This window comes from Amaranthus tricolor, chromosome 5 (genome assembly GCF_026212465.1).
Source record: "Amaranthus tricolor cultivar Red isolate AtriRed21 chromosome 5, ASM2621246v1, whole genome shotgun sequence".
Lineage (NCBI taxonomy): Eukaryota > Viridiplantae > Streptophyta > Magnoliopsida > Caryophyllales > Amaranthaceae > Amaranthus > Amaranthus tricolor.
In genome coordinates this window covers 20,360,104-20,372,652 of record NC_080051.1, presented here as the reverse complement: position 1 = coordinate 20,372,652, position 12,549 = coordinate 20,360,104, and the positions used below count along the sequence as shown (strand labels likewise).

Below are 12,549 nucleotides of genomic sequence, written 5' to 3'. Positions count from 1 at the left end.
ACAGGGTAATTATTTTCACTCAACACGGTTGCCTCTCTAGTTTTTGATGTGTAGCCAAATAAAAAAATTCTTGCGAGAGACTGTCTCTTTAAGAGACCATCTTGAACCAGCCCATTATATATTTTTCAAAATATTGTAAGTAGACATTAAGAATAACGTAATTAGTCATTTGAGATATTGAAAATAGACATTAAAGATATGGTATGTAAGCATTAGGATAATATAAATAGGCATTAAAAATACGATAAGTAAATATTAATGTTTAATAAATTAAACTTGAGAAACGTCTCTCAAAGAGACGGTCTACTAGCCAACCAAATATTGGGTTACCAACTTTAACATATTCTTTTTAATAGTCATTGTGTTTCCTTTTTAGAATGCAATGTGCCATTTTAAGGTATGTTTATCTAAAATGGGCTATGGCCCGCCAATATAAAATGCTTACACGTAATAACTTTTCTCACTAGCCACTCATCACCTTACATAACAAAGATAAAAGATATTTTTCTCTATCAAAACTAATTATTGGCATCTACTGCTATAAAGTGGGAGCATTAAAATTAGTAAATTACTAGTATTTTTTCATTCTATTAAATTTGTTTGAATTTTTTTATTATGTGTAATAAAGATGATGATGAAAATTAATTTTTTGTTTAAGAAGGAATAAGTATTGTCTATTCAAATAAGGATTCTAATTCGTTTTTCACTTGGCCAATTCCTTTCATCGGCTACTCTAAAATCTAAAACCCAATCCTTAAATATCACTATCTTTTTCATTTTATCGTCATCCAAATAAAATTACGAATTTGCCCCTAGACTTTAAAAAATTACAACTTTACCACCCCTTAAAATTTCTTATTTATACTAATAATAATAATAATAATAATATTTAAAAAAATAAATTAAATATAATAATTAAAACAAAAATGAAAATTTAATAATAATAATAATAATAATAATAATAATAATAATAATAATAACAATCACAATAATAATAATAATAATAACAACAACAACAACAACAACAACAATAATAATAATAATAATAATAATTTAAAAAAAAAAAACTCAATCGCAGGAAAAACTGCGAGCTTTCCGTGCAAATGAACTGCGGTCCAGCCGCGGATTTTTCTGCGACTGAACCGCAGTTGGCTCACGGTTTTTCCTGCGACTGGTTTTTTTTTTTTTAAAAAAGAATTATTATTATTTTTATTTATATTATTATTATTATTATTATTATTATTATTATTATTATTGTGATTGTTATTATTATTTTTTTGTTTAAATTATTAATAAAAAATTAAAAATTAATTAACAACTAAATTTTAATTAATATATTATTATATTAAAAAGTAATTAAACATTCAAATAAATTATTTAAATTCAAAACTAATTATTATAATAACATTATCATAATATAATAATATATTAAAATAAAATAATTTATTACAACATTTATTAAATAACAATAACTTAAAAAATAAATTAATTAAACAAAAGAAATTTTATCATTCGAAATTCAAATAAAAAAAAACAAAAGCAGTCGTAGGAAAAATCGCGAGCCAATCGCACTTAATAACACTATTATCATTTTAAAAACATTAAATTTAAAGAAGAATATAAAAAAGTTAATAATAATAATAATAATAATAATTAAAAAAATAAATTAAATATAAAAATTTAATAATAATAATAATAACAATCACAATAAAATAATAATAATAATAATAATAACAATAATAATATAAATGAAATTAATAATAATTTTAAAAAAACGGAAAAAAATAAAATAAAATAAAAAAATATCCGACTGGGTAATTTAATAACACCCATCTAAAAATAGACAGGAGAGTATTGAATTTTGAACAGCCAGTAAAAAGAAGGCAGTAACAAATAGTAAAGTGGCAGTCAATTAAGTACCTGGGTTTCTGCTTCTGCTTCATTCTCCATTAGTATCTCACTCCCCGGTGGCTTCATTTTACTGAGTTTACTTCTTTTCTCCAATATTCAGGTAATTTCTTATATTTTTCTTTCGAAAATTTTAATTTTGTCTGCTTTTTTCTGATTTATTTCACTGCCCAATAAATGGTAACAAACTAAGTGATCAAAATTTAAAACTTTGGGCATGAAGCCCAAAAAAACCAAAAATAACAATCATCCCAACATATTTTATATATATATATATATATATATATATATATATATATATATATATATATATATATATATATATATATATATATATATATATATGTTATGAATGGTAGTATACTAATGTGATTATAAATGATACTATACTAATGTGTGACTTGAGTGCACATTAAAGGGTTGAATTCATGTGTGTGACTCTTGAGTTGTGGAATCCAAAAGGGTGTAATAAGGTGAAGAGTATTCATGGGAATTATTGGTGTTAATGAAGATTAAGATGAAGAGTCACATGTGTGTGACTCTTGAGATAATGCCTTTTCAAGTTCTTAGAGTTATTTCATAGTATTCATTACCCTAAATTAACTATGTATTTATGTGAGCCATTCATCTTCAAGTACCTAGCACTATAAATAGGGCTCTCATACCCACACTTCAAGTATGCAAAACACATCAAACACAACCCTTAAGCCAAACACATAGCCTATTGTTGTTATCTCTATCTCAATTGTAATTCTTCATATTGAAGTGTTGTTTGTATTCATTTGATATAATATAAACATAAACTACACACCACGGAGGACGTAGCTATCATTGGGTGAACCTCCTTAAATTTTTGTGTCCTTGTTTGTTACTTTGTCAAACTTATTTTTGCTCATTGTTGTTTGTTCTTAACATCGTAAGTATTTGGCGATCGTTTTCAATTGGTATCAGAGCCAAGGTTATTTTGCGGTGTTTTAAGAAATTATTACTTGAAAATCATGACTACAATGAAGCTCAATATTGAGAAGTTTGATAGGAATGTAAACTTTGGCTTATGGCAAGTCAAAATGAGAGCCATTTTGATTCAAAATGGTATGCACAAGGCGATTGATGGTGTAGAGAAGATGCCGGAAGGAATGTCCGCATCGAGATGGGAAGAGATAGACACAAAGGCGTTATCGGCAATCCAATTATGCTTATCCAATGAAGTTCTAAGAGAGGTTGTTAAAGAAACAACAACCAAGAGTATATGGGAGAAATTGGAATCACTCTACATGGCCAAGAGTGTTACCAATAGGCTACTTTTGAAGAGTAGACTCTACGACTTACGCTTGGAGGAAGGTAAACCTTTAAAACCTCACTTGGATGAGTTTTGTTCCATTGTTATGTATTTACAAAACATTGATGTTAAGCTTGATGATGAAGACTTGGCAATTTATCTTTTATGTTCTTTACCCCCTTCTTATAAAAATTTTAGAGAAACTCTACTTTATGGTAGAGATAATTTGAGTAGTGATGATGTGAAGAATGCCTTGACTCAAAGGGATCTCATTGATACACAATTGTCACAAAAGTCACCAAGCAATGCTAGTGACGGTTTGTTTGTAAGAGGGAGGTCACAAGAGAAAGGTTCCACTAGTGGGAGTGGAAACAAGGGTAAAGGAAGGTCCAAGTCCGTGAGGCCAAACAAAAATAAGTCTTGTAACTATTGCAAGCTTAAGGGCCACATCAAGAAGGATTGTTGGAAGCTTAAGAGAAAGCTAGAAGAAGAGGCAAGGGAAGGAACTAGCAATGCCAATGCTAGTTACGTGAATGATAGTGATGATGGCGATGTTCTTGTTGCCACTCATGAGTACAAAGGTAATAATGAATGGATTCTTGATTCGGGGTGCACATTCCACATGACTCCCAACAAAACTTTCTTCCATACATTTGAAAGTGTTGATGGGGGAAATGTTACCATGGGAAACAACACCACATGTAAGGTTGTTGGGATTGGGAGCATTAAAATTAAAATGTTTGATGGGATTGTGAGGACCTTAACCGATGTAAGGTATGTCCCGGGCTTGAAAAAGAATCTTTTATCTTTGGGTACTCTTGATAAGATCGGGTGTAGAATCATTTGTGAAGGTGGAGTTATGAAGGTAGCCAAGGGTTCACTAGTGGTGATGAAGGGGAGGTTGAATGGGAGTTTGTATGCTCTTCAAGGTTCAACCATTCTTGGCTCGGCGAATGTATCCACAAGCACAATGTCCGATCGTGACACCAAACTTTGGCACTTGAGGCTTGGTCACATGAGCGAAAGAGGTATGTTTGAACTCTCTAAACAAGGTTTATTTGATGGAAAAAATTTTGGGAACCTTGGTTTTTGTGAACATTGTGTTTATGGGAAACACAAGAGAGTTAGTTTTAAACCCGCCATCCACAACACTAAGGGGATATTAGATTATGTCCATTCCAACTTGTGGGGGCCTTCACGAACGCCCTCCCTTAGTGGTTGTAGCTACATGTTGACCTTTATTAATGATTACTCTAGAAAAGTTTGGTGTTACTTTATAAAACATAAATATGAAGTTTTTGATGTCTTCTTGGAATGGAAGAAGATGATTGAAAAGAAAGCCGGTAGGAGCATCAAGACCTTGAGAACCGACAATGGTCTTGAATTTGTTGATAGCAAGTTTCTCAATTATTGTTCTAATGAAGGTATTGTTAGACATAGAACTTGTGCAGGTCGTCCTCAACAAAATGGTGTTGCGGAGAGGATGAATAAAACGTTATTGGAAAGGGCAAGATGCATGCTAAATCAAGCAAATTTGGGGAAACAATTTTGGGCCGAAGCGGTGGCTACGGCATGTTATTTGATCAACCGTTCACCTCATACCGCCTTGAAGTTCAAGTCGCCACAAGAGGTATGGTACAACACTCCGGTAAACTATTCTAGTCTTAGAATCTTTGGTTGTCCAGCTTATATTCATGTAAATGATGGTAAGTTAGAACCTAGGGCTAGAAAAGGTATCTTTGTGGGTTATGGAGTGGGTGTAAAGGGGTATAGGGTATGGTGTAATGATTCAAAGAAAATTATTGTTTCTAGAGATGTTGGTTTTGATGAAGATAGCATGCTTATATCTAATGTTGAAAAACCTTTTAATAATGATGATAATGAAGCACAAGTAGAGGTTGAATCCTCCAATATTGATAATGAGAAAAATGATGATGTTCAACAAAGGTCTCCTCCTTTGTCCACAACTAGGCAAAGAAGGAAGATCGTGGCTCCAAGGAGGTACATTGAAGAGTGTGATTATGTTGTTTATGCTCTCAACATTGCTAGCGAAGTCGAAGGGTTAAATGAACCAAGTACGTACAAGGAGGCTATGGCCTCAAATGACTCAAGCAAGTGGTTGATTGCTATGAAACAAGAGATGGAATCTCTTGCGAAGAATGGAACTTGGGATATCGTTGTTGCACCAAAGAAAAAGAAGATTGTGGGGTGCAAGTGGATATTCAAGAGGAAGGAGGGTCCTTCTAGTGATATTCCTCCCATCTACAAAGCAAGGGTTGTTGCAAAGGGATACTCTCAAATTGAGGGTATTGATTTTCACGAAGTTTTCTCTCCGGTCGTGAAACACTCTTTTATTAGGGCATTGCTTGCTTTGGTGGCGATGGAGGATTTGGAGTTACATCAATTGGATGTAAAGACGGCTTTTCTTCACGGTGAGCTTGAAGAAGAAATCTTTATGAAGCAACCGGAAGGTTTTGAGGTAGCCGGTAAGGAGAATCATGTGTGTAGATTGAAGAGGTCATTGTATGGGTTGAAGCAATCTCCAAGGCAATGGTACAAAAGGTTTGATTCCTTTATGATTTCACATGATTTTGTTAGAAGTTCTTATGATAGCTGTGTTTATCTTAAGAAATTTGAAGATGGTTCTTTACTATATTTGCTCTTATATGTTGATGATATGCTAGTAGCATGTAGCTCTTTGCTTAAGGTGGAGGACTTGAAAGAGTTGCTTTCAAGTGAATTTGATATGAAAGATCTTGGTGAAGCCAAGAAGATTCTTGGGATGGAGATTTTGAGAGATCGGGCTAAGGGTGTCTTATACCTTAGTCAAAGGAAGTACATTGAGAAAGTTGTTCAACGTTTCTCCATGGATGATGCTAAAGGTATGTCTACTCCTCTTGCTTCTCATTTCAAATTGTCCAAGAATTTGTGTCCACAAACAAAAGAGGAAGAAGAGCAAATGGTAAGAATTCCATACACTAGTGCCGTTGGTAGCGTTATGTATGCTATGGTATGCTCTAGGCCCGACATTGCTCATGCGGTGAGTTTGGTGAGTAGATATATGTCTAATCCGGGTAAGGGACATTGGGAGGCACTAAAATGGCTATTGAGGTATTTGAAAGATACTTCAAATATTTGTCTCATGTATGGGAAAAATTCAAGTGAGCTAACCGGGTTTTGTGACTCGGATTATGGTGGTGATCTAGATAATAGAAAGTCCACAAGTGGGTTCGTGTTTACTTTGGGTGGTTCGGCGATTAGTTGGCAATCATCTTTGCAAGATGTGGTTGCTCTTTCTACAACCGAAGCGGAGTACATAGCCGCGGCCGAGTCATTCAAGGAAGCAAAATGGCTTAAAGGTCTTGTTGGTGAAATGTGCAATAAGGTGTGTGAGGTAAGTGTGCATTGTGATAGTCAAAGTGCAATACATTTGGCTAGAAATCAAAATACATTTCATAGAAGGTCCAAGCACATTGACATTAAGTATAACTTTATCCGGGATGAAGTTGAGCACAAAAGGGTGTTATTGAAGAAAATTGACACTACGGAAAATCCGGCCGACATGATGACAAAGTCATTACCTACTACCAAGTTTGAGTTATGTGTTGACTTGGTAGGTTTAGCTCCTTGCTTGAGATAATGCCCTCTTGGGCATTTTGAGGTGTGTATGTTTTTTGAATATGAAGTGGATTGATGAATGTTGTGACTTGGGTAAACTCAAGTCAAGGTGGAGATTGTTATGAATTGTAGTATACTAATGTGATTATAAATGATACTATACTAATGTGTGACTTGAGTGCACATTAAAGGGTTGAATTCATGTGTGTGACTCTTGAGTTGTGGAATCCAAAAGAGTGTAATAAGGTGAAGAGTATTCATGGGAATTATTGGTGTTAATGAAGATTAAGATGAAGAGTCTCATGTGTGTGACTCTTGAGATAATGCCTTTTCAAGTTCTTAGAGTTATTTCATAGTATTCATTACCCTAAATTAACTGTGTATTTATGTGAGTCATTCATCTTCAAGTACCTAGCACTATAAATAGGGCTCTCATACCCACACTTCAAGTATGCAAAACACATCAAACACAACCCTTAAGCCAAACACATAGCCTATTGTTGTTATCTCTATCTCAATTGTAATTCTTCATATTGAAGTGTTGTTTGTATTCATTTGATATAATATAAACATAAACTACACACCACGGAGGACGTAGCCATCATTGGGTGAACCTCCTTAAATTTTTGTGTCCTTGTTTGTTACTTTGTCAAACTTATTTTTGCTCATTGTTGTTTGTTCTTAACATCGTAAGTATTTGGCGATCGTTTTCAATATATATATATATATATATATATATATATATATATATATATATATATATATATATATTCAAATTATAATCAGATTATGAAAAATAATATACTACATTTAGAAAATGCGACAAGTTTTACTTGTGTTGAGTGAGCCTGAAAGCCTTCAAAAATGAAATTAAGCATGATACAGAAATATATGTTTATTGCTTTAATTTTTTTTTAATATCATGTTTTTTGCGGATTGAAAATGGGTTTTTTTTTCCCATTTCTGTGTTTCAGTTTCTCTTTTCCGTTTTCTTGTTACATCTGTTTTTGAGGTTGTTGTCTTCTAATGTATTGGCGTTACAAACTGCTAGTTGCTTGGTGGGGATCCATGAAACTCAGCGCCGTCTAATGCCTATCACATTTATTATCCCAATTCCATTTCCATTACAACATAAAATTCATTTGCAAAAATGATAATTTCAATTTTAGTGTTAAAATTCATAATTTGAAAAAAACACCTATATGTTTAGAAATTTCATATTTTGATATTTCGTCTATTTTACATTGTATCATATGGAATTCACTCAATTTCAAATTTTAATTTTACTAAATATATTATTTGATTCAGTTTAACATTTGAAAATGAATTAGGCTTTTATTAGGTGAAGCTTAGATGTTGCATATACTTTTATCCTTATAGAAAAATAAAGGTTGTTTTGATTGATATGTGACTATTCTTTAAAGTTTAATTTTGAAGTAAAAATTATACTTCATGTGGAATAAGATATTAAATGAAATATACTTTGATAATTTTGGCTAATCATTTGAGCTGTTCTGTAGACTTTTGGTCGAAATGTCACGAATTGCAAAAAGTCAGAGACAAAATGTTTCACTTGTGCTCCTAATTAGGATATTGCAATGACTTTTAACCCTGGGGTTTTCACTTTTTTTTTATAGAAGTATACTACTATGACATTGTGTCAAAACCAACTTTCATTTTCTAAAATTTTACTACTTATATATCAAAAAATTTGTGTGTATATTATTACTACTTATTTATAGTTTTTTGACTATTGAAGTTTTTTCTAATGATTTATCTGTGTATCTTTTTCGAGTCGAGTAGTCGTAATCTTCTTTATGGGTATGAATTGACGTCTTCCTTCCCTCTCAGACCATGATCATAGTCTCTTTTAGCGGGATGCACTGGGTATGATGATGATAATGATTTTATAATATATTAGAGGTACATAGTATATGAACTTGGGTCCTTTGTTTTGTGATAAAGTAATTTGCATTAGCTAAAAGAAGCCAATACATCAATTACCACTAGCACTTACCAGAATTTGCATTATTCTTATTATTGATTTAGTGTCTGTCTGTATCCTTTACCTGAATCAAGTATTTGAGTATTGAGCGAGATAATTTCCTAATTTACAATCTAGAGAGTGATAAAAGAATATTATTAGTCATAAAGAATTGTAGTTATTTGGCTTCAGATACAACAACCTAGAGTAAAATGACGCAATTAATCATTTGTGTTTCTTATATATATGAAGCTGCAAATGATGTTTGTAATCTCGGAAATAACCTCTTTTTATTACAAGGTTGAGGTTGCTTACATTTGATTCACTAAACCCCACCTAGGCGGGCGAGCCACTTGGTATTGGCTAGTGGCATGTTGTCGTTGGTGTTGTTGTGGTTCAAGAAAGCAGCCATATCTTCCTGAATCAGGGTGTTAACACAGAATATATCCCCATCTTTCTCAGGTAAAACCCCCATATTTTAAGCATGCCCTATTAGAGTACATAACATATCCTACGGCCTTAAATATCAACTTAAACTTTTGGTTGAGTTAGTTCTTTGACATAGTATCAAAAACCAAAGTAACAAGAGGTCACGGGTTCGAGCTCAACCACCTCTCATTTAAAGTGGAATATTTAGCGCCAGGTATAAGGAGGGCTTGTACCGCATCCACACTTCTAGCCCAAAGGGCTCTTGTGTGAGAGGGCTTGTAAAAGTATATAACATATCTTGGAGCCTTAACCAAAAGCTTAAGGCCCCAGTATATATTATATACTCTTACATGCCCTTGATGTATTAATGTTTAGCCCTCCATAATCTAACTTGAACTTCTTTAAGATGACAAGATTATTGTCCAATGCAAAAGACTGATTATTAGAAAATGAGGCATCTTACATTTAATGAAAGCCTACTACTTATTCCTTTCCTCCAATGCAAGAGACTGATTATTGTCCTTTTCTCCTCCCTAGGTATGTTTGGACAGGTAGCTTTAGCATTTGCTTCAGTTATACTGGGTTGTGTCTACAAGGCAATAAAGCCTCCCCCTCCGAAAATATGTGGATCGCCTGGCGGTCCTCCTGTGACTTCACCGAGGATCAAACTTGTGGATGGAAGGCATTTGTCATATAGGGAGGCTGGAGTTAACAAACATGAAGCTAAGCACAAGATCATTGTCATTCATGGCTTTGCTAGTTCCAAGGATCAGTTTTTACCAGTTTCTCAAGTATGAATCAACTTTAATTCACCCCAGAAAAAAAAAATTTGTACATTGTATAATATGAAAACTGCATTCTGGATTGTACAAGAATTTATCCGTAGGTGTTTTGTTTGCTTCTCTTAGATAAACCTTTCGGTTTGTTTGTCAGGAAGTTATAGAGGAGCTAAAGATATACATCCTGTTTTTTGATAGAGCTGGATACGGGGAGAGTGACCCCAATCCAAAACGCTCTGTGAAAAGTGAAGCATATGATATTCAAGAACTCGCTGATGCATTACATCTTGGATCTAAGTTCTATGTCATCGGAATCTCTCTGGGAGGTTACGCTGCTTATAGTTGTATAAATTACATCCCACACAGGCATGACACTGAGCTTTTATTTCTATGGGTCCTCCCCCCACACACACAAACATATTTTGGCAGTACATAAACATATCTTGGAGTTCTCGAGTCAAGGGATTCTTTGGCCGCGCTCTTCTTTATGAGTATGAGTTGCCGTCTTCCTTCCCTCCCCAGACCCTGATCATAGTGTTTTTCATGGGCGGATACACTGGGTATGATGATGATGACGATGGTGATGATGACATATCTTGGAGCCTCAAGCTTTTGCTTGAATTGGTTCCTTGACATGGTATCAAAATCTGATGTGACAAGAGGTTTTTTGGGTTGAGGCTCTAGGATATGTTTTATACGCTTATCGTTTTAATTTATGAATTACGATAGAGCATTGTGTATTGTACAATAGATTGGCTGGGATCTCCTTGGTTGTTCCATTTGTCTCCTACTGGTGGCCACATCTTCCTCGTTCTGTATCGAGAGAGGCATTTAAGAAGCTTCATCTGCAAGACCAATGGACCTTTCGAGTGGCTCGTTATGCTCCTTGGTTGTTCTACTGGTGGATGACTCAGAAATGGTTCCCTTCCTTAAGTCTCCTGTCTGGTGATCCATCTATTTTCAGTTCACTAGATGTGGAAATCCTAAAGAATATCCCAAATCCTCCAAAGGTAGGTCTAATAACATAATTCCTGGCCTATACCCTTTACAGAATTACAATAGGATTTGAGTTCACAATCTTTTTTTCCTTGTCAACATCAGGGTGTGCAAGATAAAATCCGGCAGCAAGGTGATTACGAATGTCTTCATCGAGATATTATGGTCGGTTTTGGGAGATGGGAATTTAGTCCGTTGGACATGAAAAATCCATTCTCGAACAATGAAGGTTCAGTTCACCTATGGCAAGGCTACGAAGACAAAATAATTCCCTTTGAAATCAATCGATTTATTGCTGAAAAGGTTAAGTGGATTAAGTATCATGAGGTCCCTGATGGTGGGCATTGTTTCATCAGTAAACAGATCATGTGTGAAACCATATTAAGAGAACTTTTACTTGGATAGTATCCTGTATGTGCTCTCATTAATCTAGATCTTTCCAATAAGACTTGGGTATATTTGTGATTATTTAGTACTTAGTACCCATCTTTATATAGTTGTGACCTTGATCTAAGTATTGCTAATCAATGGAATAATGTATGAACTTGAAATCATTGTGATATGCTAATTAAAAACCAATTTTTAGAATTCGCGTTTATTTCTATCGTTCCTCTCTTGTTTGTCTGGCCGATTCTATTCAGTTTGTATTAAATTTAATTCTTACGATGATTTGTGTTGCTTCATATAACCGAACTCCTTATGTTGGGATTAAGGCTTTGGCATTGTTGTTGCTGTTGTTACTTACTGTTAATAACTATTGCAAGTTTCATGTTAGAGCTGAATTTCATAAATTCACCTCTCCTTTTAAGGTTGTAAGTTGTAACTGCTGAGAAGGTCTGCGACAAGTGTGTTAAATGTATAGTACAAAATTTTGGGGCATCACAACCATATTAAGGTGTTTTGCTTGCAAGCTTGCAATGATCGAAATATAGACTAAGACAACTGCAATACCATCTGCATTGACCTCAAAAATCGTTTACAAGAGTCATTTCACGACCATTATCACGACAACAAACAAAGCCAACTTTTTGCAATATGTTTAGAATTCAAATATGAAGCTGTCTAGAAGGATGCATCATGCTTTATAATTGGGAACATAATCGAAATTATCATATTCACTATCTCGATTATAACTTATAAGACATACTTTGAGAGATGAATGAGAAAGAGAAGATGATTTAAATAATTTTAGATTGTAAAATTTACATACCTTTGAAATTTTAACTTTCAAATTTGAAATGCTCGAACATGGTAGAGAGCTAAGATTTCAAATTGACTTTGCTTAATCAACTATCTAAATATGGTGTTTGGTGGTTATTTATTATTTTTAAGTATTGCAACACACACTATATAAAAACAAGGCTCTCTATATGTGAATTTCATACATTCACCTCTCTTTTTGAGGTTATAATTGCTAAGAAGGTCTACTACGAGTGTGTTAAATGCATAATGCAAAATATTGGTGCATCGCAACATATTACTTTGTGTTTGCTTACAATGTCCCAAATATAGAACATCCAGTAGCTCATGTTCATACTCAAAATGGTCTGGCTGAA

General features: G+C 33.8%; 1 protein-coding gene across 2 annotated transcripts; it reads left to right on the top strand.

Annotated features, from left to right (window-relative positions):
• The first annotated feature begins 1,811 nt into the window (after window positions 1-1,811).
• LOC130812594 (uncharacterized) lies at window positions 1,812-11,607 on the top strand. Of its 2 annotated transcripts, none has more exons than XM_057678115.1 (6): window positions 1,812-2,011; window positions 9,130-9,251; window positions 9,756-10,009; window positions 10,152-10,363; window positions 10,749-11,007; window positions 11,099-11,607. In XM_057678115.1, exons 3-6 carry the CDS (start codon window positions 9,758-9,760, stop codon window positions 11,396-11,398), a joined length of 1,023 nt encoding a protein of 340 aa, XP_057534098.1. In that variant the 5' UTR covers window positions 1,812-2,011; window positions 9,130-9,251; window positions 9,756-9,757; the 3' UTR covers window positions 11,399-11,607. The 2 variants fall into 2 exon arrangements, with proteins under 2 accessions (XP_057534098.1, XP_057534097.1); XM_057678114.1 differs by having other exon boundaries at window positions 9,090-9,251.
• Window positions 11,608-12,549: the final 942 nt, after the last annotated feature.

Excerpts from the sequence above, each read along its gene's own strand:
- LOC130812594 (XM_057678115.1), top strand. The coding sequence starts at position 9,758 with ATGTTTGGACAGGTAGCTTTAGCATTTGCTTCAGTTATACTGGGTTGT. Across the intron at positions 10,010-10,151 it reads AGTTTTTACCAGTTTCTCAA|GAAGTTATAGAGGAGCTAAA; the intron begins GTATGAATCAAC and ends TTTGTTTGTCAG. Across the intron at positions 11,008-11,098 it reads ATATCCCAAATCCTCCAAAG|GGTGTGCAAGATAAAATCCG; the intron begins GTAGGTCTAATA and ends TGTCAACATCAG.